This window comes from Xenopus tropicalis, chromosome 8, assembly GCF_000004195.4.
Source record: "Xenopus tropicalis strain Nigerian chromosome 8, UCB_Xtro_10.0, whole genome shotgun sequence".
NCBI classification, from domain to species: Eukaryota; Metazoa; Chordata; class Amphibia; order Anura; family Pipidae; genus Xenopus; species Xenopus tropicalis.
In genome coordinates this window covers 1,617,701-1,644,158 of record NC_030684.2, presented here as the reverse complement: position 1 = coordinate 1,644,158, position 26,458 = coordinate 1,617,701, and the positions used below count along the sequence as shown (strand labels likewise).

General features: G+C 47.8%; 1 protein-coding gene across 12 annotated transcripts in view; it reads right to left on the bottom strand.

The window, feature by feature from the left end:
• grin1 (glutamate ionotropic receptor NMDA type subunit 1) overlaps positions 1-26,458 on the bottom strand; it is a 51,006-nt gene that overhangs the window by 13,342 nt on the left and 11,206 nt on the right. For 3 of the 12 annotated variants that reach the window (XM_012969767.3, XM_012969766.3, XM_012969770.3), the window contains exons 1-16: positions 21,945-22,961; positions 17,066-17,200; positions 16,090-16,266; positions 11,801-11,863; positions 10,832-10,932; positions 7,671-7,792; positions 6,699-6,873; positions 4,417-4,561; positions 4,233-4,316; positions 3,630-3,765; positions 2,720-2,847; positions 2,091-2,255; positions 1,852-1,970; positions 1,549-1,661; positions 1,091-1,239; positions 246-403 (exon numbers count right to left, since the gene is read on the bottom strand). In XM_012969767.3, the coding sequence (XP_012825221.1) occupies positions 246-403; positions 1,091-1,239; positions 1,549-1,661; positions 1,852-1,970; positions 2,091-2,255; positions 2,720-2,847; positions 3,630-3,765; positions 4,233-4,316; positions 4,417-4,561; positions 6,699-6,873; positions 7,671-7,792; positions 10,832-10,932; positions 11,801-11,863; positions 16,090-16,266; positions 17,066-17,200; positions 21,945-22,202 (2,228 nt within the window). In that variant the 5' untranslated portion in view covers positions 22,203-22,961. 12 annotated transcript variants of the gene reach the window in all.

Here is a 26,458-nt window from a genome sequence, read left to right as displayed (position 1 = left end):
CTTCCCTATCCCCTTCATTGCAATGCAATCGTTTGGCCCCAAGGTGGGCATATTGGGGGAAAGATTTAGTCTTTTGGCAATATCACCAAACAAGCAAATCTTATGGTGTATGGCCACCCTACAGGGGGGCAATTGATGCTCCCTCATTTAGTCAATTGGTATTGCCCCATAGATTGTTCTGCTCTTGCAAGGGATCTCTATGGGGAACATAGGAGTGTTTTGAGCCAAGCCCCATGGGCGCTTACTTGTCCCGCACAGCTTGTATGGCTTCCGCTGCGCTCTCGTAGTTGTGCTTTTCCATGTGTCTGTACATGGTGCTGAGTTCTACCTGTCTCCGGAAATATATGTCCACAGAGCTTTGCTTGACGGTGGCGTAGATAAACTTGTCACTGGGGTTGCGCAGCTGTGTGTGGAGAAAGCAAGAAAGTGTTAAAGGGGTAAAACTGGGGGCAAGTTATTAGTCCCAGGAATTGCAGGGGATTTCCACCCAGCTTAATGGCCATGTAGCCAAGCCACGGGGGGTCAGGGAGATTCCGCATTACTTGCAGGTTTCCCACCCTGGGAACTGGAGGGGGAGAAGGGGCAGAAGTGAAAGGCATAGCTAGGAAAGAATACATTTTGCAATAAAACATGACTCTGCAGATGGGATACCTCACACCCATTAGCCTTGCTGCACTGTGCGAGTGTGTGTTTGTGTGGTCTCCAGAGCAGCGGGACACAATCGGCCCATACAGGAACGACCTGACTGGGTAAATATCTGTCAAACGACGAGGCTCGAGGCCGAGAACAGTTAGGAGAATAAAGGAATGGTTGCTGTGCTTGTGTATTAGCGACACCTATCCCAGTAGTGATACAAGTGAAAGACTATCACTATTCAGAACTTGGCCGCCGGCCCCAGGCATGAATTCCACTCACTTATCCACCCAGAAACTACCCTGCAGTGACCCCAGTGTGTGCAATGCCCCTCCTAGTGGCACCAGTGCATTCCTGGGCCCCCCTTATCTCCACTTGTGGCTAATAATAATGCTAGTAGCCAAACAACATGGTATCAGGCAGGTATAATTAACCAATCAGAGAATGTCCTACTTACCCGGGGATCATTAATGCCAGTTATCCTCTCCTCTGGCCTGTCCAACACCAGGAAGGCAGCCAGGTTGGCAGTGTAGGAGGCTACAATAATCATAGCGAATCCAGCCCAGACCATGCCAAGGATTCGGGCAGAGAAACTCCTGGGAGCCCCTAGAAAAAGCCACAGGGAGCCTTGGTTACTGCACACCCCCACAGTCCAGCCAACTTATGGTACAGCCCTATGGCCCACCTATAGGCACAAGCTTTTCAGGCCTGTTTGTTAAATAAAGAATTTGGAGAAAAGAGGCATTTTACTATATGTTACAGGGACAGGCCCTGGAATTAACATAGAGTGTTACACAGAGAATGAAAAGGGAAATAATAAAAAAAAAACTACAAAAAATTAAGACCAACTGCAAACTGTCTCTTCAGCTGCATTGCTAGGATGCCAGTGGATTGATTCCCAAAACCCAACCTCACCTTCTCCAATACCAGAGTTCAAGAGGACCCCCCAGGAAAACCACATGGCTGAAGACAGTGTCAAAGCATCTTCCTCTTCCTCTTCGCTGTTGACTTTAAATCGCCCGAACGGACTGAAAGAGAACGTTGCTATTATCTCTATGTGTAGGTTACATTTATATTGCCAAAACAGACAGAAAACAACAGTCCGTGGGAAACCAATGAGTCTGGGCATGACCAATCAGCCCCACCCCAGGGTAACAGGCCAGGGGCATAATACGGTGGGTAAGAGAGGAGAGCCGATAGGCCAGCTCCCAAACTGACCTGAATCGATCCAGTAGGTATAACATCACCGCCACCACATGCACCGAGAGTCCAACCAACAGCCAGAGTGTGCTCTGAAACGGCTGCATGAATGAGTCCAGAGTGCTCCTTGGGATTTCCTGAGAAGAGACAAATCACCTTTATCTAAAGCCTCTCTAGCTGGGGAGTGATCAGGCAGCTGGGCATTAGTACATGGGATGCATTAGTACATTGGAGAGAGAGAGATCACGGGACGGTACCTTTTTCACGAGGATAGTGAGTCCTTGGTACTTGAATGGCTTGGAGAACTCAATATACTGAGCCCGCTCATTATTAATGGTGAGTGGGGCGACTATCATGTCTGCTTGGCCGCTCAGTAACTCTCCCATCATGCCGTTCCACTCCTTTTTGTTGCTGTTATTGACCTGCAGGAGGGAAAGGATTATAGCTTTATGCCTTTGCTCTCTCCTACCCCCCCCCCAAGTGAAATTGTGTGAGATGATGTTTGTAGCTTAATGCAAGCTAATGGTGGGCTCAAGGCACAGCTAAAACATGGAGCCCCTAGGAGAGAATAATCCTGTAAGCAGGGATATAATATGGCACTTTTCCCTGGGGAGCCTGAATATTTAAGCTTTATTATTCCCCATAATGGCCCTACTGTAAGCATTGCTGCCATGCAGGGGTGCCCAGTGTGCAGCTAAAAGGGCCCCCATTTTCACAGGCACCACAAGCGAGGCCCTCCGGCACTCAGTAGCCATAAATCATAGCATTACAGCGCTGCGGAATATGTTGGTGCTTTATAAATAAATGTTAATAATAATAATCAACATCCGAACAAAGTCAGCCTGAAAGCCAAATGTGCCGGGTGTGAATGGCCTGTAATACTCACCCGCTCCTGAGTGCCGAATTTACCGTCGGCTACCAAGTGAACCTCGTAGGTGAAGTTCATTTCTCTGGCAAGTTTGATAAGCAGGTCAATGCAAAAGCCGTAGCAGCACTGGGGTACAGTCGGGCGACCTGTGCAGGCAGAGGATAGAGGGGTGGAACGAACAGGTTTATATAGGCATAACTGATAAGCAGTCACAATTTCCTTACTAGTTTTGCTCATAGCCTGTACAGAGAAATACCATAAAACTATGGCACATAGGGATTCCCCTGTACTAAGCACAATTCAGCAGGAACAGCCCCCAAAGTTTGCCCATAGCCTGTACAGAGAGATACCATAAAACTATGGCACATAGGGATTCCCCTGTACTAAGCACAATTCAGCAGGAACAGCCCCCTAAGTTTGCCCATAGCCTGTACAGAGAAATACCATAAAACTATGGCACATAGGGATTCCCCTGTACTAAGCACAATTCAGCAGGAACAGCCCCCTAAGTTTGCTCATAGCCTGTACAGAGAAATACCATAAAACTATGGCACATAGGGATTCCCCTGTACTAAGCACAATTCAGCAGGAACAGCCCCCTAAGTTTGCTCATAGCCTGTACAGAGAGATACCATCAAACTATGGCACATAGGGATTCCCCTGTACTAAGCACAATTCAGCAGGAACAGCCGCCTAAGTTTGCCCATAGCCTGTACAGAGAGATACCATAAAACTATGCCACATAGGGATTTCCCTTTACTAAGCACAATTCAGCAGGAACAGCCCCCTAAGTTTGCTCATAGCCTGTACAGAGAGATACCATCAAACTATGGCACATAGGGATTCCCCTGTACTAAGCACAATTCAGCAGGAACAGCCCCCTGTACAAAAACACCATACATAATTGACCAGGAATTATCTCCCCTACCTGGGATGGTCTCATTGGGACCGTTACAAATAACTTTTTTGATGGGATCTCCATTGATGGTGTATTCTTCCCTGCACGTTCCATCAGTCATTGTTGGCTTCACATATACAAACGGTTCTTGGTGGATGGTAACTATCTGGGGATGGAAGGCATAAACGAGTCAGTATTTGAAGTTAAATAATCAGAATTGCTTCTTATTATTGACTTTATGTGCTGGGTAGGGGAGAATATCATATGTATTTCATTAGCATAGTATGTGTGTATGAAACAACTTTAAATCCTAAGCAGCAGGGGAGAGTAGTAGATACATGGAATTATTGGAAACTGATGGGACATTAAGCTTACCATCAGTATTTCATTCATTTCATTATGATCCTTTTGTGCCCCCACCCTAGCCCCCATAGACTTCTATAGTCCAGCTGGCAAGAATGTAATGGGGTGCTGTCCTCCATGATAAAAATCACACCAGGGCCTGTAGGGATCTGCTGTAATCTCCCCACTGGGTTGCTATGTTGTACAGTTAGTTACCCTTAGTGGGCCGCTACGATCCATTGTTGTACTCAGACCCACACACACACATATATCCATAGGCCTACTCCATACCTTCAACCTCGTGGACATTTGATAGCCCTGTGGTCTCTCTGTTTCCCCGCCGGGCCAAATAATCTTTCTGTCGTTCTGTATAACCTGCAGGAAGCACAAGGGCCGGGCCAGTCAGAAGAGCATCAGATATGGCCATTCACTATCATTAGGGAGAATATGTACCTCATAGTACCACATGACTTACATGGCTGCCATTGAAAATCCCGACCTGAACCAATTTGCGGTTCTGTAGGTTCATTATGCTGTAATTGGCAAATTTCCTGTCTCCGTCCTCATTGAACTCAATTCTTCCTGTTACCCCGTCGGGGTATTTGGAGGACATGAGAACCCTAGAACAGAATTAAAGGCAAAATTCATGGTTACTGGCAAATATTAAATGCCCTTTCATGTTGCTGTGCTGCGTGGCATCTCCTATTTCATTTCATGGGTTAATGGTTTTAGTGGGTGGGTTAATTGATACATACAGCATATAACTGGTGAGACACCAGTCTCCCTGTGCAATCACCCAATAAAACACCCTCTGCTTCCGGTACCATAAATTCTGATGACACGTCCCAATAAAGACCAGATTGTCACCTCGTCATTATTTACACTTTTAAATAAAGGGAGCTCCCAGCTAGCCCTGACATACAGTAAGGATGTACTATCACCCTGACACACAGATATGCGTAAGGATATGTCAGGCCTGGAGCAGAGAGCACTCGCTCATCCCATTTTCATTGCTTTGTTTAAATTTTCTCAGCAGGAAACTGACCCAGATATTCAACTGCCCATGGCCCAAACATCAGCAGCCATGTCTGTCCTTAGGCACCACTTACAGCTCTATATCAATATATGTGTGAGATACAGGTCATTATCCCCAAGGTTTGGGGGTGCAGGAGTATAGAGGGGCCAGTGGGGTTCCTGACTGATGTACAATATATGTGTGAGATACAGATCATTATCCCCAAGGTTTGGGGGTGCAGGAGTATAGGGGGGCCAGTGGGGTCCCTGACTGATGTACAATATATGTGTGAGATACAGATCATTATCCCCAAGGTTTGGGGGTGCAGGAGTATAGGGGGCCAGTGGGGTCCCTGACTGATGTACAATATATGTGTGAGATACAGATCATTATCCCCAAGGTTTGGGGGTGCAGGAGTATAGGGGGGCCAGTGGGGTCCCTGACTGATGTACAATATATGTGTGAGATACAGATCATTATCCCCAGGGTTTGGGGGTGCAGGAGTATAGAGGGGCCAGTGGGGTTCCTGACTGATGTACAATATATGTGTGAGATACAGATCATTATCCCCAAGGTTTGGGGGTGCAGGAGTATAGGGGGGCCAGTGGGGTCCCTGACTGATGTACAATATATGTGTGAGATACAGATCATTATCCCCAAGGTTTGGGGGTGCAGGAGTATAGGGGGGCCAGTGGGGTCCCTGACTGATGTACAATATATGTGTGAGATACAGATCATTATCCCCAAGGTTTGGGGGTGCAGGAGTATAGGGGGGCCAGTGGGGTCCCTGACTGATGTACAATATCAATATATGTGTGAGATACAGATCATTATCCCCAGGGTTTGGGGGTGCAGGAGTATAGGGGGGCCAGTGGGGTCCCTGACTGATGTACAATATCAATATATGTGTGAGATACAGATCATTATCCCCAGGGTTTGGGGGTGCAGGAGTATAGGGGGGCCAGTGGGGTCCCTGACTGATGTACAATATCAATATATGTGTGAGATACAGATCATTATCCCCAGGGTTTGGGGGGGCAGGAGTATAGGGGGGCCAGTGGGGTCCCTGACTGATGTAAAATATATATGTGTGAGATACAGATCATTATCCCTAAGGTTGGGGGGTGCAGGAGTATAGGGGGGCCAGTGGGGTCCTTGACTGACAATATATGTGTGAGATACAGATCATTATCCCCAAGGTTTGGGGGTGCAGGAGTATAGAGGGGCCAGTGGGGTCCCTGACTGATGTACAATATATGTGTGAGATACAGATCATTATCCCCAAGATTTGGGGGTGCAGGAATATAGGGGGGGCAGTTGGGTCCCTGACTGATGTACAATATATGTGTGAGATATAGATCATTATCCCCAAGGTTTGGGGGTGCAGGGGTATAGAGGGGCCAGTGGGGTCCCTGACTGATGTACAATATATGTGTGAGATACAGATCATTATCCCCAAGGTTTGGGGGTGCAGGAATATAGGGGGGGCAGTTGGGTCCCTGACTGATGTACAATATATGTATGAGATATAGATCATTATCCCCAAGGTTTGGGGGTGCAGGGGTATAGAGGGGCCAGTACAAAGGTGGGTATAGCAGATACAATGAAGCAGATTTTCCTTTGGAAGAGCAGAGCTAATAAAGGTACAAGCACTGCCCCCCCAATGATTTACAGGCTGGATCAATGCTAAAGACTAAGTGCCACATTTCTCACTGGTTACAAAGTGACAGCTGACGGAGCACCTTTTGAACAGAGGTCCAGTCTTCCATATATTGGTGTTTCCAACGCAGCCCCTCGGGGGGTCGGTAATGTTTTCCATTTCAAATAACTCGTGTATTGCCTGGGCCGCTACAGCCACTGCGTCGCTTATATGCGCCGACTCGTTCTTCCCATTGATCAGCTGCAGCCCAATAATTCCTAAGGGAAAAGACAGACAAAGAAATAGGGGCCCCTGGTCAAAGCCACAACAATCCCTTTTGGCCCTTTTCCCCATCCTTCTAGTCTGTCTCTATTACCTGCCCAGAGCAGGCTACTGATTTGCACGTTGATATTTAGGCTTAATGTGCCCTTTAAAGTGAACACAGAACATAACATTAAGCCTATTTTCCCCAATCCCACCACATTCCCCTGGGGGCAAAGTGAAATCGATGCCAATATGGATATTTAAAGGGACGGTACACCTTTAAGTTAACTCTTAGAATGTTATAGAATGACAGATGCTGCCTTCTGCTTCTTTCCAACTTTCAGATGGGGGTCACTGACCCCGGCAGCAAAAAAAACTGTTGTTCTGTGAGGCGACAACTTTATTTCTATTACTTATCTCTTTCTTCAGCCCCTCTCAGTCTCTCAATCGAGCTACTGCCTGGTTGCTAAGGTAATTTGAACCCTAGCAACCAGATAGCTGCTGAAATGCCGAACTGGAGAGATGCTGATCAAAAAGCTACATAATTCAAAAACCACAAATGATAAATAATGAAGACCAATTGCTAATTGTCTCGGAATATCACTCTCTACATCATACTAAAAGATTAATTTTAAAGGTGAACTACCCCTTTAACTCTTCGCTACTGCCTATCTGTGATCTGAACCTTGCCCACAGGTCAGCAAATGATTGGTTTAGCCACCATTATACTCTCCAAGGGAAAGATGGGCAGACAACATGGCAGCTGAGTGGCTGTGAGTGACATGGGAACCCACGAGGAACATGACAGTACCATCGGGCGCATATCTCAATGCACTTCCGGATATCTCCCTCTCTCCCACCAACCAGACGTAGCCGGCGCCGGTCATGTCCAGCATTGCTGCCGATTTGTACACCGCCGTTGCATCGTCCTCACTGCAATAAAAAAAAAACACAATGTAAATGTTGCAGTTGGTCAGATAGTTGGTTATCTGGTTGCTAGGGTGCTGTTTACCTAAGCAACCAGGTAGTGGTGTGAATGAGAGACTGGAATATGAATAGAAGAGGGACTAAATAGAAAGATAAGGAATGAAAAGTAACGATAAAAAAATAACATTGTATCCTCAGAGAGCTTGAGTATTTTGGCTGCCGGGGTCACTGACCCCCATGGGAAAGATGTAGACATCAAAGGCAAATAATTCATTAACTATAAAAATAAATAATGAAGACCAATTGCAAGGTTGCTAGGAATCCTACATTCTATCATATACATGTATGGGATCCCTTATCCAGAAACCCATTATCCAGAAAGCTCTGAAATACGGAAAGCCTGTCTGCCATATACTCCATTGCAATCAAATAATTCAGAATTTAAGAACTGATTTCCTTTTTCTCTGTAGTAATAAAACAGTACCTTGTAATTGACCCCGACTAAGATATAAATAATTCTTATTGGATGCAAAACAATCCTATTTGGGTTAAATTCATGTTATATTGATTTTTTAGTATACTTAAGGTTTGGAGATCTAAATTATGGAAAGTCCCCTTATCCGGAATACCCTTGGTCCCGAGCATTCTGGATAACGGGTCCAATACCTGTACTAAACGTTATCTTAAAGTTGTACTGCCCCTTTAACCATTCACTGAGCAATAAAGCCAAACCCAGTAGTTCCCACACACTGCTAATGCCATAAACATATGAGATCATTTTATTGTTCCTGAGGCCCCCTGTTATGGCTTTCCAAGATCTGTTATATTCCCTTTATAGAAATGCCCCCTTTATATCTACTGCTTGTGGAGTTGGTTGTGGTCACTGGATTTGTGCCCAGAAACAAGATTGTGGACAGGTCCCATTTCCCCTTACCTCGTGGATACATGAAACGCTGCCGTGGCACATTGTTCAGTAAGCAAACAGGAAGGGAGACACGCAGAGTTACAGTTACACAAGCACAAATGGGAAGCACAGGGGGCGGTGGGTCCCCACAGGGAGCCCTGGGAGACATTAGCAATCCCTATTTATCCCTATTTATAAGTAGAACTGAGCTTGCACTGCTGCCACGGCTACAATGCCAACCTGACTGGTAGGTAATTCTATACACTGGCGCCTGTGGGTAATGCCACACACTGGCCCCTGTGGGTAATGCCATACACTGGCCCCTGTGGGTAATGCCATACACTGGCCCTTGTGGGTAATGCCACACACTGGCCCCTGTGGGTAATGCCATACACTGGCCCTTGTGGGTAATGCCACACACTGGCCCCTGTGGGTAATGCCACACACTGGCCCCTGTGGGTAATGTCACACACTGGCCCCTGTGGGTAATGCCATACACTGGTCCCTGTGGGTAATGCCATACACTGGCACCTGTGGGTAATGCCATACACTGGCACCTGTGGGTAATGCCACACACTGGCACCTGTGGGTAATGCCATACACAGGGGGCGGCTGGTCCCCACAAGGAGCCCTGGGAGACATTATGATCCCTATTTATAAGTAGAACTGAGCTTGCACTGCTGCCAGGGCTACAATGCCAACCTGACTGGTGGGTAATGCCACACACTGGCCCCTGTGGGTAATGCCATACACTGGCCCCTGTGGGTAATGCCACACTCTGGCCCCTGTGGGTAATGCCACACACTGGACCCTGTGGGTAATGCTACACACTGGCCCCTGTGGGTAATGCCATATACTGGCCCCTGTGGGTAATGCCACACACTGGCCCCGGTGGGTAATGCCAGACTGGCCCCTGTGGGTAATGCCATACACTGGCACCTGTGGGTAATGCCATACACTGGCACCTGTGGGTAATGCCATACACTGGCACCTGTGGGTAATGCCACACACTGGCACCTGTGGGTAATGCCATACACTGGCACCTGTGGGTAATGCCACACACTGGCACCTGTGGGTAATGCCATACACAGGGGGCGGCTGGTCCCCACAGGGAGCCCTGGGAGACATTATGATCCCTATTTATAAGTAGAACTGAGCTTGCACTGCTGACAGGGCTACAATGCCAACCTGACTGGTAGGTAATGCCACACACTGGCCCCTGTGGGTAATGCCATACATGGGCACCTGTGTGCAGTAGGGTCAGTAATGCCACACACTGGCCCCTGTGGGTCCCCCCTGCTTGCACTGCTGCCAGGGCTACAATGCGAACCTGACTGGTGGGTAATGCCCCACACTGGCCCCTGTGGGTAATGCCACACACTGGCCCCTGTGGGTAATGCCCCACACTGGCCCCTGTGGGTAATGCCACACACTGGCCCCTGTGGGTAATGCCACACACTGGCCACTGTGGGTAATGCCATACACTGGCCCCTGTGGGTAATGCCACACTCTGGCCCCTGTGGGTAATGCCCCACACTGGACCCTGTGGGTAATGCTACACACTGGCCCCTGTGGGTAATGCCATATACTGGCCCCTGTGCGTAATGCCACACACTGGCCCCGGTGGGTAATGCCACAGACTGGCCCCTGTGGGTAATGCCATACACTGGCCCCTGTGGGTAATGCCATACACTGGCACCTGTGGGTAATGCCATACACTGGCACCTGTGGGTAATGCCACACACTGGCACCTGTGGGTAATGCCATACACAGGGGGCGGCTGGTCCCCACAGGGAGCCCTGGGAGACATTATGATCCCTATTTATAAGTAGAACTGAGCTTGCACTGCTGACAGGGCTACAATGCCAACCTGACTGGTAGGTAATGCCACACACTGGCCCCTGTGGGTAATGCAATACATGGGCACCTGTGTGCAGTAGGGTCAGTAATGCCACACACTGGCCCCTGTGGGTCCCCCCTGCTTGCACTGCTGCCAGGGCTACAATGCCAACCTGACTGGTGGGTAATGCCCCACACTGGCCCCTGTGGGTAATGCCACACACTGGCCCCTGTGGGTAATGCCACACACTGGCCCCTGTGGGTAATGCCACACACTGGCACAGGGAATGAAACCAATTTACCTGGCAGAGAGGATGATGACTCTGGCTTCCAGTTCCTTGGCCTCAAGGAGGAGGGCCGTCAGGTTTTTGGTTCCAGGTTCAAACTGCAGGACTTTGTCTGCCTGTGATCAGTGTGAGCAGAGGGCATTAGCACATGTATGTAACATGGCGCTGAGAGAGAGAGCGAGCCATGCTATCATGAGAAAAGAAGGTTACAGAGTTCCTTACACAAATGTGACATTTTCTATGTTCAGTATTTTGCTTTCTTTTTTCCTTTTTATTTCTCTGATTTTGCACTCTGCATGCAAACGGAAGTCCATCAAGGCTCAAAAAAAGAAAGAAAAAATAAAAAACACACGTGCATATTTCTATAGATAGTAGAAAAACAAAAAATCTGGGAGTGCAATTAAAAATTCCTCTTCCCAAAATAACCAAAAAAAAAAAAAAAGACCAAAGAGAAAAGTCAGAAATGAAAAGAAGAAAAGAACGGAAAGAGCTTTGGTTCCGAGGTTTTACCTTGGAGAAGCAGAGAGATTATTATTATCTGGCACTGCACAATAATGACATCTTCTTCCATACAAATGAAATGATAACAAAAAAAAAGAACAAATAAAAGAAAAAAAGGCTTGCAGGTTAATTCATTGGTTCACATGCACCCCTGCCTGACCAATAGCTGCTGGAGGGCACCAACTCCATTCACTGCAATGACTGCTGGCCCTCCAGCAACTGGGGTATCAAGAGCTTATTGCTGAATAGGAACTTACATTCTTCCTTTCTTTGGCCAATCCATTACCGGATTGCACGCATAAAAGAAATTTGGTTGTTACGGCAGACGGTCATGGACCACCCAATATATAGGTGGGGTGGGGGGGGGCTGGATTAAGATTGCGTTTGATCGATTTGTTTTGGTTTGGTTTTGGGGTGTCTGTGGCTAGCTGTCATTGGCTAGTTAGATTCGGTGGGCTACGTGCATTTTCCATGCATATATACCTTGGGTCCACGCTTGTTGTCATAGGAAAGTTGGTCGAGGTTCTCATAGTTCCTTTTTTTACTCTGATGAATAATGTGCACAGAGAAAATATGTAGACACAGAAGAATATTATAAACAGTTGAAAATGGCGTGTAGTAAAGCAATCCAACATCCACCTCCTCTCTCCAACTCTGCTAAAGGGTTAACTCTGGAGCTTGCAAACACCCATGAGATATGTTAGTGCATGGCCCAGGGGGGGGTAGGGGGGTGTCAGTGCTTATGGAGAATGCACACTCGCCTCAATGCAATCGGTAATGGAAGCCGCCACCGCCGCCGTCGCCACACATGCAATGAACCTCTTCGTACGACCCATTGTTGTTACTGTCGGCAGCTACCGCCATCATGGATCTTTAGTTCTACTGTATTGGCCAGTATAGGAGGCAACTGGGCTGGGACACATGTATTAGGGATAGCCTAACTGCAGCCATGATGTACATGGGTAAGTACTGGGGGGAGATTGGATTCACTTACCCAGGGGGAGGTTCCTGCCTGACCATGGGAAAGAGAGCAGCCCAGGAGCAGGAAGTACAGAGAATCAGAGCTCTGTACCTGGGTAAGTACTGGGGGGAGATTGGATTCACTTACCCAGGGGGGGTTCCTGCCTGACCATGGGAAAGAGAGCAGCCCAGGAGCAGGAAGTACAGAGAATCAGAGCTCTGTACCTGGGTAAGTACTGGGGGGACATTGGATTCACTTACCCAGGGGGGAGGTTCCTGCCTGACCGTGGGAAAGAGAGCAGCCCAGGAGCAGGAAGTACAGAGAATCAGAGCTCTGTACCTGGGTAAGTACTGGGGGGAGATTGGATTCACTTACCCAGGGGGAGGTTCCTGTCTGACCATGGGAAAGAGAGCAGCCCAGGAGCAGGAAGTACAGAGAATCAGAGCTCTGTACCTGGGTAAGTACTGGGGGGAGATTGGATTCACTTACCCAGGGGGAGGTTCCTGTCTGACCATGGGAAAGAGAGCAGCCCAGGAGCAGAAAAGTACAGAGAATCAGAGCTCTGTACCTGGGTAAGTACTGGGGGGAGATTGGATTCACTTACCCAGGGGGAGGTTCCTGCCTGACCATGGGAAAGAGAGCAGCCCAGGAGCAGGAAGTACAGAGAATCAGAGCTCTGTACCTGGGTAAGTACTGGGGGGAGATTGGATTCACTTACCCAGGGGGAGGTTCCTGCCTGACCATGGGAAAGAGAGCAGCCCAGGAGCAGGAAGTACAGAGAATCAGAGCTCTGTACCTGGGTAAGTACTGGGGGGAGATTGGATTCACTTACCCAGGGGGAGGTTCCTGTCTGACCATGGGAAAGAGAGCAGCCCAGGAGCAGGAAGTACAGAGAATCAGAGCTCTGTACCTGGGTAAGTACTGGGGGGAGATTGGATTCACTTACCCAGGGGGAGGTTCCTGCCTGACCATGGGAAAGAGAGCAGCCCAGGAGCAGGAAGTACAGAGAATCAGAGCTCTGTACCTGGGTAAGTACTGGGGGGAGATTGGATTCACTTACCCAGGGGGAGGTTCCTGCCTGACCATGGGAAAGAGAGCAGCCCAGGAGCAGGGAGTACAGAGAATCAGAGCTCTGTACCTGGGTAAGTACTGGGGGGAGATTGGATTCACTTACCCAGGGGGGGGTTCCTGCCTGACCATGGGAAAGAGAGCAGCCCAGGAGCAGGAAGTACAGAGAATCAGAGCTCTGTACCTGGGTAAGTACTGGGGGGAGATTGGATTCACTTACCCAGGTGGAGGTTCCTGCCTGACCATGGGAAAGAGAGCAGCCCAGGAGCAGGAAGTACAGAGAATCAGAGCTCTGTACCTGGGTAAGTACTGGGGGGAGATTGGATTCACTTACCCATGGGGAGGTTCCTGCCTGACCATGGGAAAGAGAGCAGCCCAGGAGCAGAAAAGTACAGAGAATCAGAGCTCTGTACCTGGGTAAGTACTGGGGGGAGATTGGATTCACTTACCCAGGGGGAGGTTCCTGCCTGACCATGGGAAAGAGAGCAGCCCAGGAGCAGGAAGTACAGAGAATCAGAGCTCTGTACCTGGGTAAGTACTGGGGGGAGATTGGATTCACTTACGCAGGGGGAGGTTCCTGCCTGACCATGGGAAAGAGAGCAGCCCAGGAGCAGGAAGCACAGAGAAAAGTGTCATTATACCTTAAACCATGTATCAGAGAGCACTTTAATGTGCAATGATACAGTATATAAAAGGAAAGAGGCCTGTGTGAAGGGGTTCTAGGGGCATGATATTATATGGGCTGAACAGATGCACAGTTCCTCAGCATCCTATTTAGTTAATGGGGCTGTGTGTGACTGTGTGTGTGACTGTGTGTGACATGGAGCTGAGATATGAGATGTCTCACTGCAGAGCCAATAAACGTACCCAGAGTGCATTGTTGCACTGCCATAAAGCTTACTGATACCCATCATGCCTTACTTGTGGCACACCCTCCCCAAAACTCAAGAACAGAACTAAGTAACATTAGGGAAGGGCACATTAAGGGCTCCATAAAACTTGTATCCAATAGGGCCAAGGGATTCAAACTGTCTGAAACTGACACTAATCAGGGACCATTCCAGAACAGGTTTACTGCCTACTGATATCTCTGGCCAATTGTAATGAAAGCAAAGGGTCAATATGTTAACCAATCAGAGCATTGTGTGGGCTGCATAACCCTAGATTTTCTAAAAGGGGCAGGAAAAATTAAATTCTCAAAAAGGGGCATTTTCTCCTGCTTTTCTGCCAGCTTACAAGCTTTTATATTTGTTTTTTACATTAAGAAGGGACTGTATTTTAGTAAGCATATGTACTGCTTCCTGCCATGTAACACAACCTGTGTATATAGAGATATTATTATATATATATATATATGTAAAGGTCCCAATTTGGTTTTCAATAACTCAATGAGCAGATGATATTGTGCCAGGTAAAACACTACAGAGGATGTACCTTATCTATTTCAATGCTGTAAACGCTATCTACCAAGCTGGGCACTTTCCTTTCAGCAACCTATCAACATCCCAGCATGCACTGCCTGGTTGTATGCATGGCTGCTTGCTGGCTTGAGTGTCAGGAAGGCTGAAAGCAGTGCTAAACTGACAGAGTAGTATCCCACCCCTAGCAGCCCCCCACCGGAGACCAGCTAATGAGAAGTCCCAAGGCAGTGAGGCAGGGTATGGTCATGGATTAATACTAAAATAAGCCTACCCAGTGTGCCACATCTGCACTAAAACCCGGTGTTACTGTGACGTGTAGGTGTAAATAAAGTTGTATTGTGCTACAGAGTATTGGCCTCTTTGGCTGCTAATTATTTGTGAGCTATTGTGTCATGTAACTTATGAATATGATTTACAATATTTATAAAATCCAGGCAGAATAAAGATCCAAGCATATGCTGCCAAGCATCAGAACATGCTGGGAGTTATATTCTGGCCATACAGCGTGTTTCATACTAAGCCCCTGTAACGTTCCTATATGTGCCTGGGCATCCCGTTACAGGGCAGAGGGTCTCAGGTGGTCCTAGCAGCAGTCTCAAAGCCCTTGGTAGGTTGTTTTTTATTTAGTTTTGGGCGTACAGTGCATCAGCTCGGGAAGCTGTTTAAAGCCAGGCAGCTCACAGCATGGGCATGTAGGCAAAAGCGGTGCTTAGCATGGAGTCATGGGCATGGGGACCAGGGTGCGGAGGTGGAAGCAGACAGAGCTTGCCAGAGACATTGCACTGTACCAATATGTCTTATAAAGCGACTTGATTGGCTTTCATTTGTCCAATGGCTTGCTGTGCTGGCAGGACTGGACTTAGCAAAGTGGGGGGCCCAGACTTTGCTGGGAGTCTGGGAACCCCCTGAGACAAAACTAAAAGCTCCCTCTCTGCCCTGGTTTGGCTGCCACTTTCTAACGCTGAGCTGCGCCTGTGTATTTGTGGGACACGTTATGGGGGGGGGGGGGGGGGGCACAGGTCTCTTTTTATACCTGGTAGAATATTTGCAGAGCTCCAGGTTATTCCCTTGTATTTGATTGATTTACACGTAGGAGATTTGGCCTATGGCAAAGCAAGTGAAATGAAAGTAGTACAACGTTCTGTTAGGTAATAGTCAGACACTGTCGATGCTTTAAGCAAAATGTGTGCCATGTTATAATGAAGAGAGAAATGTGTCCAACGTACAGATATCTACATACATGGAACAATTTCAGGACTGGCTATTTAACCTACTGCCTCAGAATTCTACTGGAGTGGGGGGAGTGGCGAGGAGATACTGACCTTGGACTCTTTCTCCTCTAAGAGGGTCTCCAGCTTTTTCTGAGCGGCCCGGCCCTCGTGGTCGTCGCTAACGATGAGAATGACATGGTTCCAGTTGAACAGGCGCATCATCTCGAACCAAACCAAGGCCTGGTGGGAGTAGGGGGGCACCGTGCGTAGGAACGAGAGGTGGATGCTCTGGGGGACGGAACACAAAGGGGACTGAGGTAGACATCAGAGCAGATAGGGTTTCCCTAGCTTCTGTAAAGGTTTAACTCTCTCACTGGCAGAGGGAAGCCATTACCCTTTGGCTATATATATATATATAATTGTACAAACTGAAGTGGAGCTAACGTACCAGTCTGAAGACCTAGTCCGAACTCACGGACAATACATATAGAAAGAAACAAAAAGGTCCAGACTTGTCTAAATGAAAAAAGAAAAAATCTTTACTGCATTGTGTGTTCTGCACAATACAGTAAAGATTTTTTCTTTTTTCATTTAAACAAGTCTGGACCTTTTTGTTTCTTTCTATATATCCCTGAAGAAGAACACATTTAGTGTTCGAAACGTTGGATTAATAAAGATTTTTTTTTCTTTTTTAAAGTCCCTCTGTGTGCAGCACTCTGTTCTTCATTTATATATGTATATATATATATAAATCAACCGGCGAAGGATCCGCACTCTCAGGACTTACGTGCAAAAAGTAGAATCTTTATTGAGCAACAAAAACTGATGTTTCGGCTGTGGCTACAGCCTTTCTCAAAGTTGAAACGTCGAAATGTCAGTTTTTGTTGCTCAATAAAGATTCTACTTTTTGCACGTAAGTCCTGAGAGTGCGGATCCTTCGCCAGTTGATTTTTGTGCTATTTGCCTTATGGACTGCACCCAGGCACCTTGATCTACTATATCGTGAGTGCCGACTTGCTATGGTGATATATATATATACAGTAAATATGTGTGTATGTGTGTGTGAGTAGAGGAATGCTGCCTTTACCTTATCGGAATATATAGACATGCGAGTGGTCAGCCCGATGACTGGGATCCGGTAAAAGCCTGCTGTGTAGGATATAGGCGTTGGCGTCAGGTGATCCGTGGGTGCAGGAGGGTGACTAACCAATATGGCGTAGACCTGCAGAACAGATACAGTGGGTGAGAGAGTTAGCATTGAGGCTACGGACATAGAAATAGTGTAACGATAGGGATACTGTGAGGCACAAGTGGGAGCTAATTGGCTGAATTACCCTGTCATTCAGTGGTGGTGCAGCCCAATCAGCACTCAGAATCCACAACTAGGTATCTGCCAGGTACCAGTCACCAGTTTACTAATGCAGACACAATTACATGGGATATAATACAATGCATTGTGGGTAACCAACATGGCCGAAGTATGCAAATGTAAATGAGCGCTGATAGGCTGCAATTGGGCTCTCCATTCCCTGCTGCAAGATATCCCATGAATGGGAAGGTGATGGGTACCCAGGGTGCCCTGCTCAAACCATGATCCGGCACCCACTCCTGGTTGCCCTGGCAACATCACACAATGGGGGAGCAAGGGCAATAGACAGTGCCCCTTTATTTGCTCTGGGCATCGGTTCAGCTTAAAACATATGAGGTTTGTTGGGGCCTCACCCCCGACACACAATGAGGCTTTATGGGGCAACAATGACCCCTTTATAATGATCCTAACAGATTTACAGCATATATATAACCCTTCCGAAGAACAAAATGGCTTCATTAAAGGGGAACATTAGAAAGTCATATCCAAATTTCAGGTTCTGATTACTGAAACAACATAACATAACGGACTTGGAGGAGAATGGATTCTGCTACATAGTTTCAAGAGGCAGAAACCCTGCTCTCAGCAGCCATTACACGGACTCTGCCAATGAATGCCGGGACGCTGATCAAAATGACGTTTTCTATCACTGCGCAAAAGCAGTTTTTGGTAGAGTTGCCCTTTAAGCAAGCCTGGCATTAGCATGACAGAGATATAAGAATGCCCAGCGGTAGTTCCCCCCCCAACAATTGGGGATATGGGGGTTTTATTGCCAACGATCAGCCCAGAGCTGCCAGCGCCAGTCAGACAGGCCTTTCCCAGTGCGATGGCGTAATGCAATTTATTAAGCACACATTTAATCCTCAGTGTAAGTCCCCTGGGAGAGCCGTTATACTCACGCTAATGGGCACTGGGGATCTGCACCAGGAGAGAACTGAATGAGGAGATCAATTGCCCTATTAATAAAGCTGATACTTAAACGCCCGCAACTTCCCCTGCTCCGCTCCTGCACAGGAACTTGGGCACATTTACATACGTGTACAGAACATGCCTGACCCCCCCACACACACGTGTGACTGCAGCTCCCCCCCCCCCCCCCCAAGGCACAAGGACAAGATGGGAAATGTAGGTCTCTGTACACAAGAGGATTCACACACTGAAGGCTCAATACCCGCTGGGTTACAGAGGGGCCCCAGGAAGCGATAATAATGGTAGGAATAGAAGGATTTATTGCCATACCAGTCCCTGTTGCTGCAGTACCAAGAGCATACAGGAGAATATACAGCCCCCACCCCAGGGTGCTTTACACCCACCTTATTTCCCATATATGCTCAGCCTGGCATACTGGCGAAGGCCACGGCTCCCAAAGGGCCTCATGAAACAGCTCCCCTAGTGGCAAGCCTGTGCAAAATGGCAGCCAGCTTCCTTGGCTTTACAGAGCAGTAATGACTGAATGATAGAATCTCACATGGTGCTGTTTTACAAATGTGCCAAGGATTAGACTGATGTGCCCTCTGCTCTGCCTGGCAGCATGTTATATGTAGCAGCCAGCCCTTACACACCAATGTATATTACAGCGGGCACACAGCCCTTACACACCAATGTATATTACAGCGGGCACACAGCCCTTACACACCAATGTATATTACAGCGGGTACACACAGCCAGCCCTTACACACCAATGTATATTACAGCGGGCACACACAGCCAGCCCTTACACACCAATGTATATTACAGCGGGTACACACAGCCAGCCCTTACACACCAATGTATATTACAGCGGGTACACACAGCCAGCCCTTACACACCAATGTATATTACAGCGGGTACACACAGCCAGCCCTTACACACCAATGTATATTACAGCGGGCACACACAGCCAGCCCTTACACACCAATGTATATTACAGCGGGTACACACAGCCAGCCCTTACACACCAATGTATATTACAGCGGGTACACACAGCCAGCCCTTACACACCAATGTATATTACAGCGGGCACACACAGCCAGCCCTTACACACCAATGTATATTACAGCGGGTACACACAGCCAGCCCTTACACACCAATGTATATTACAGCGGGTACACACAGCCAGCCCTTACACACTAATGTATATTACAGCGGGTACACACAGCCAGCCCTTACACACCAATGTATATTACAGCGGGTACACACAGCCAGCCCTTACACACCAATGTATATTACAGCGGGTACACACAGCCAGCCCTTACACACCAATGTATATTACAGCGGGTACACACAGCCAGCCCTTACACAATGTATATTACAGCGGGTACACACAGCCAGCCCTTACACAATGTATATTACAGCGGGTACACACAGCCAGCCCTTACACACCAATGTATATTACAGCGGGTACACACAGCCAGCCCTTACACACCAATGTATATTACAGCGGGTACACACAGCCAGCCCTTACACACCAATGTATATTACAGCGGGTACACACAGCCAGCCCTTACACAATGTATATTACAGCGGGTACACACAGCCAGCCCTTACACAATGTATATTACAGCGGGTACACACAGCCAGCCCTTACACACCAATGTATATTACAGCGGGTACACACAGCCAGCCCTTACACACCAATGTATATTACAGCGGGTACACACAGCCAGCCCTTACACACCAATGTATATTACAGCGGGTACACACAGCCAGCCCTTACACACCAATGTACTGTATATTACAGCGGGTACACACAGCCAGCCCTTACACACCAATGTATATTACAGCGGGTACACACAGCCAGCCCTTACACACCAATGTACTGTATATTACAGCGGGTACATTACATCAAATAGCCAAATAAAACACACACACCATAATATATATTGGCAGGCAGGGCCATACTCATATCCTAGTATATATACACTCCTATCCTAGTATATATACACTCCTATCCTAGTATATATACACTCCTATCCTAGTATATATACACTTCTATCCTCGCATATATACACTCATATCCTAGCATATATCCTCTTATCCTAGTATATATACACTCCTATCCTCGCATATATATACTCCTATCCTAGCATATATCCTCTTATCCTAATATATATACACTCCTATCCTCGCATATATATACTCATATCCTAGCATATATCCTCTTATCCTAGTATATATACACTCCTATCCTAGCATATATATATATATACTCCTATCCTAGTATATATCCTCTTATCCTAGTATATATACACTCCTATCCTAGCATATATACACTCCTATCCTAGCATATATATATTACTCATATCCTATCTTATATACTCTTATTCTAGTATATATACACTGATAGCCTAGCATATATATATATATACACTCCTATCCTAGTATATATCCTCTTATCCTAGTATATATACACTCCTATCCTCGCATATATATACTCCTATCCTAGTATATATCCTCTTATCCTAGTATATATACACTCCTATCCTAGCATATATCCTCTTATCCTAGTATATATACACTCCTATCCTAGTATATATACACTCCTATCCTAGTATATATACACTCCTATCCTAGCATATATACACTCCTATCCGAGCATATATATATTACTCATATCCTATCTTATATACTCTTATTCTAGTATATATACACTGATAGCCTAGCATATATATATATATATATACACTCCTATCCTAGCATATATCCTCTTATCCTAGTATATATACACTCCTATCCTAGCATATATATTCTCATTTCCTAGCATATATCCTCTTATCCTAGTATATATACACTCCTATACTAGCATATATATACTCCTATCCTAGTATATATACACTCCTATACTAGCATATATACACTCCTATCCTAGTATATATACACTCCTATACTAGCATATATACACTCCTATCCTAGTATATATACAATCCTATCCTAGCATATATCCTCTTATCCTAGTATATATACACTGATATCCTAGCATATATATACTCCTATCCTAGTATATATACACTCCTATACTAGCATATATACACTCCTATCCTAGTATATATACACTCCTATACTAGCATATATACACTCCTATCCTAGTATATATACACTCCTATACTAGCATATATACACTCCTATCCTAGTATATATACAATCCTATCCTAGCATATATCCTCTTATCCTAGTATATATACACTGATATCCTAGCATACAGCATATATACTTATATAGTAAGAGACAAATTGAAAGCATTACATATCGCGGTGGGCACACAGCCTTAGGCACAGCATTACATATACCTGTGGGAAAAATCATACATGTACACAAAGCATGACATATACCTTGTGGGAAGACACATCCATGCACATACAATCACACACGCTAGGATATAGAACAGTGCGACACAACAATATATATATACCAGTACTGATACACAGAGACACTCACACACGCCATTTCATACACACACAGAATCACAGCACTACATATACCAATAGACAGACTTACTCTCATTAGACAGACAAACACACACTGTTGAGTCTATGACACACATACACACATATATATGTATACATACATACACACATATTCTGACACATATAAGAGGTGGGTTCCAATAGGAAGGCAGTACCTGGCTGGAGATGAGATCCTCACACACGGAGAGAGCCATCTGGATGGCATTGGGTCGGTGGGTGACAGAGGTGGCATTGAGCTGGATCTTCCAGGTGCCGTGGCGTTTATTTGCCTGGTTTACAGCTTCCCGGAAGATCTGCTCGTGCTTCTTGGTGCTCAGCACTGCCCCGATGTTAACGATTTTGGGGTCACATCCGGCCCGGGCGAAGGAGAACAGAAAGAGTACAGCCAAAAGGAAAAGGCGCATAGTGCCCATGGATTGCGCGGTGCCAAGCGGAGCCAATGTCCTGCCTGGTGGGTGCTCTCAGCTCCAAACAGGAGGAAGCTGAGAGGCAAAACCAATAAAGAAGGGCACGAGGGAGTGTGCCAGCCACCTAGTGTGGAGCAGGAAATCTCTAATGCCTTCTAATCTCTGCCCATTACAGTGCCAGCATACAGAGAAATGGCTCGATGCTGGCACAGTGTATGTATAGTGTGCCCGTAGCCCCTAGCCGTGCCAGAGAGGGAAAGCAAGGTGTCCCTACACTAGCAATGAGCCCAAGCGCCGTGCCAGCAGTACTGCCCTAATGGCTCTCTATACCTAGCTGTGGCAGAATAGGCAATAATTGGCATGGGACGGGCACAGTCCCTCCTTCTTTATATAACAACGGCTGGGTGGGCACTTCTGTCCCCTAATTGGCTGTGGCAATAGAGTAGGAAAGGGCAAGCGGCTGGGAGAGCACCTTTACCAGTAGGGAGCGTATGTCCTTGGTGCTGATATCAGGAAAATCAGATTCCTTCCCTAAATTCCTGTCCCCCCCGATTGGGTTTATTGCAGTGCCGGCTAATGGAGGATTGGGTACGTGCCCCCTCCAGTGCCCGGGGTAAGTGCAATGGGCAGGTAGGTGCCAGGCAGCAGTGAGCTCTCTCCTCTTCTCTTCTCTGTCCTTGGTGCTGAAATGAAGCTGTGACTCCCCCTATCCCCTCTGCAGTGTGAGCCTCCTCCAATGGATGTGAGATCTTCCTTCTCCCAAATGGCCAGGCTGCCAAACCGTGCGCTCCCCCCTCCCTTTAACCCCCTCCTCCCTGCTGCCTTACACTGCTCATAGGGACCTACATAGCTCCATACTGACTCCTACACAGCTATAGCACCCCCTCCCTTTAACCCCCTCCTATACACTGCTCATAGGGACCTACATAGCTCCATGCTGACTCCTACACAGATACAGCACCCCCTCCCTTTAACCCCCTCCTATACACTGCTCATAGGGACCTACATAGCTCCATACTGACTCCTACACAGATACAGCACCCCCTCCCTTTAACCCCCTCCTATACACTGCTCATAGGGACCTACATAGCTCCATACTGACTCCTACACAGATACAGCACCCCCTCCCTTTAACCCCCTCCTATACACTGCTCATAGGGACCTACATAGCTCCATACTGACTCCTACACAGATACAGCACCCCCTCCCTTTAACCCCCTCCTATACACTGCTCATAGGGACCTACATAGCTCCATACTGACTCCTACACACCTACAGCACCCCCTCCCTTTAACCCCCTCCTATACACTGCTCATAGGGACCTACATAGCTCCATACTGACTCCTACACAGATACAGCACCCCCTCCCTTTAACCCCCTCCTATACACTGCTCATAGGGACCTACATAGCTCCATACTGACTCCTACACAGCTACAGCACCCCCTCCCTTTAACCCCCTCCTATACACTGCTCATAGGGACCTACATAGCTCCATACTGACTCCTACACAGATACAGCACCCCCTCCCTTTAACCCCCTCCTATACACTGCTCATAGGGACCTACATAGCTCCATACTGACTCCTACACAGCTACAGCACCCCCTCCCTTTAACCCCCTCCTATACACTGCTCATAGGGACCTACATAGCTCCATACTGACTCCTACACAGCTACAGCACCCCCTCCCTTTAACCCCCTCCTATACACTGCTCATAGGGACCTACATAGCTCCATACTGACTCCTACACAGCTATAGCACCCCCTCCCTTTAACCCCCTCCTATACACTGCTCATAGGGACCTACATAGCTCCATACTGACTCCTACACAGATACAGCACCCCCTCCCTTTAACCCCCTCCTATACACTGCTCATAGGGACCTACATAGCTCCATACGGACTCCTACACAGCTACAGCACCCCCTCCCTTTAACCCCCTCCTATACACTGCTCATAGGGACCTACATAGCTCCATACTGACTCCTACACAGATACAGCACCCCCTCCCTTTAACCCCCTCCTATACACTGCTCATAGGGACCTACATAGCTCCATACTGACTCCTACACAGATACAGCACCCCCTCCCTTTAACCCCCTCCTATACACTGCTTATAGGGATCTACATAGCTCCATACTGACTCCTACACAGATACAGCACCCCCTCCCTTTAACCCCCTCCTATACACTGCTTATAGGGACCTACATAGCTCCATACTGACTCCTACACAGCTACAGCACCCCCTCCCTTTAACCCCCTCCTATACACTGCTCATAGGGACCTACATAGCTCCATACTGACTCCTACACAGATACAGCACCCCCTCCCTTTAACCCCCTCCTATACACTGCTCATAGGGACCTACATAGCTCCATACTGACTCCTACACAGATACAGCACCCCCTCCCTTTAACCCCCTCCTATACACTGCTCATAGGGACCTACATAGCTCCATACTGACTCCTACACAGCTACAGCACCCCCTCCCTTTAACCCCCTCCTATACACTGCTCATAGGGACCTACATAGCTCCATACTGACTCCTACACAGATACAGCACCCCCTCCCTTTAACCCCCTCCTATACACTGCTCATAGGGACCTACATAGCTCCATACTGACTCCTACACAGATACAGCACCCCCTCCCTTTAACCCCCTCCTATACACTGCTCATAGGGACCTACATAGCTCCATACTGACCTACACACCTACAGCACCCCCTCCCATTTGTTGCAAAGATGCTGCCATACTGAGGGGAAATAACAAACATGCCCATCCATTGCCACCCCTCAGCTTTGCCCCAGGGTTGAGATCCCTTCCTTAATGTGAGTGTTTGACATTAAGAAAGCCCAGTATGTGGCACAGACCTGGGTACAGGGTGGGCAGTCTGTGCATCTCACCAGCGAGGCCATGTTGTTATACTTCTTGCTGCTGTCAGACACTTATTGCAGGAGAAGCGGGCACAGTGGGGCTCAGGGCATAATGACTTCACAAGAACAGAACATGGGGGACAGCTGTTGCCCTGCGGTATAAGACCCTTAAGGTGAAAATGTAACATTTACTTAAGGACCAATGAAAGCAATACGGCTTATAGCTGGCACACAGTTGGTACAGTGGCAAAGCCAGGCATGGAGCTGGCACACAGTTGGTGCAGTGGAAAAGCCAAGCATGGAGCTGGCACACAGTTGGTGCAGTGGAAAAGCCAAGCATGGAGCTGGCACACAGTTGGTGCAGTGGAAAAGCCAAGCATGGAGCTGGCACACAGTTGGTGCAGTGGCAAAGCCAGGCATGGAGCTGGCACACAGTTGGTGCAGTGGAAAAGCCAAGCATGGAGCTGGCACACAGTTGGTGCAGTGGCAAAGCCAGGCATGGAGCTGGCACACAGTTGGTGCAGTGGCAAAGCCAAGCCTGGAGCTGGCACACAGTTGGTGCAGTGGCAAAGCCAGGCATGGAGCTGGCACACAGTTGGTGCAGTGGCAAATCCAAGCACGGAGCTGGCACACAGTTGGTGCAGTGGCAAATCCAAGCACGGAGCTGGCACACAGTTGGTGCAGTGGCAAATCCAAGCACGGAGCTGGCACACAGTTGGTGCAGTGGCAAAGCCAAGCATGGAGCTGGCACACAGTTGGTGCAGTGGCAAAGCCAAGCACGGAGCTGGCACACAGTTGGTGCAGTGGCAAAGCCAAGCATGGAGCTGGCACACAGTTGGTGCAGTGGCAAAGCCAAGCATGGAGCTGGCACACAGTTGGTGTAGTGGCAAAGCCAGGCATGGAGCTGGCACACAGTTGGTGTAGTGGCAAAGCCAGGCATGGAGCGGGCACACAGTTGGTGCAGTGGCAAAGCCAAGCATGGAGCTGGCACACAGTTGGTGCAGTGGCAAAGCCAGGCATGGAGCTGGCACACAGTTGGTACAGTGGCAAAGCCAAGCCTGGAGCTGGCACACAGTTAGTGCAGTGGCAAAGCCAAGCATGGAGCTGGCACACAGTTGGTGCAGTGGCAAAGCCAAGCCTGGAGCTGGCACACAGTTGGTGTAGTGGCAAAGCCAGGCATGGAGCTGGCACACAGTTGGTGCAGTGGCAAAGCCAGGCATGGAGCTGGCACACAGTTGGTGCAGTGGAAAAGCCAAGCATGGAGCTGGCACACAGTTGGTGCAGTGGCAAAGCCAAGCCTGGAGCCGGCACACAGTTGGTGCAGTGGCAAAGCCAAGCATGGAGCTGGCACACAGTTGGTGCAGTGGCAAAGCCAAGCCTGGAGCTGGCA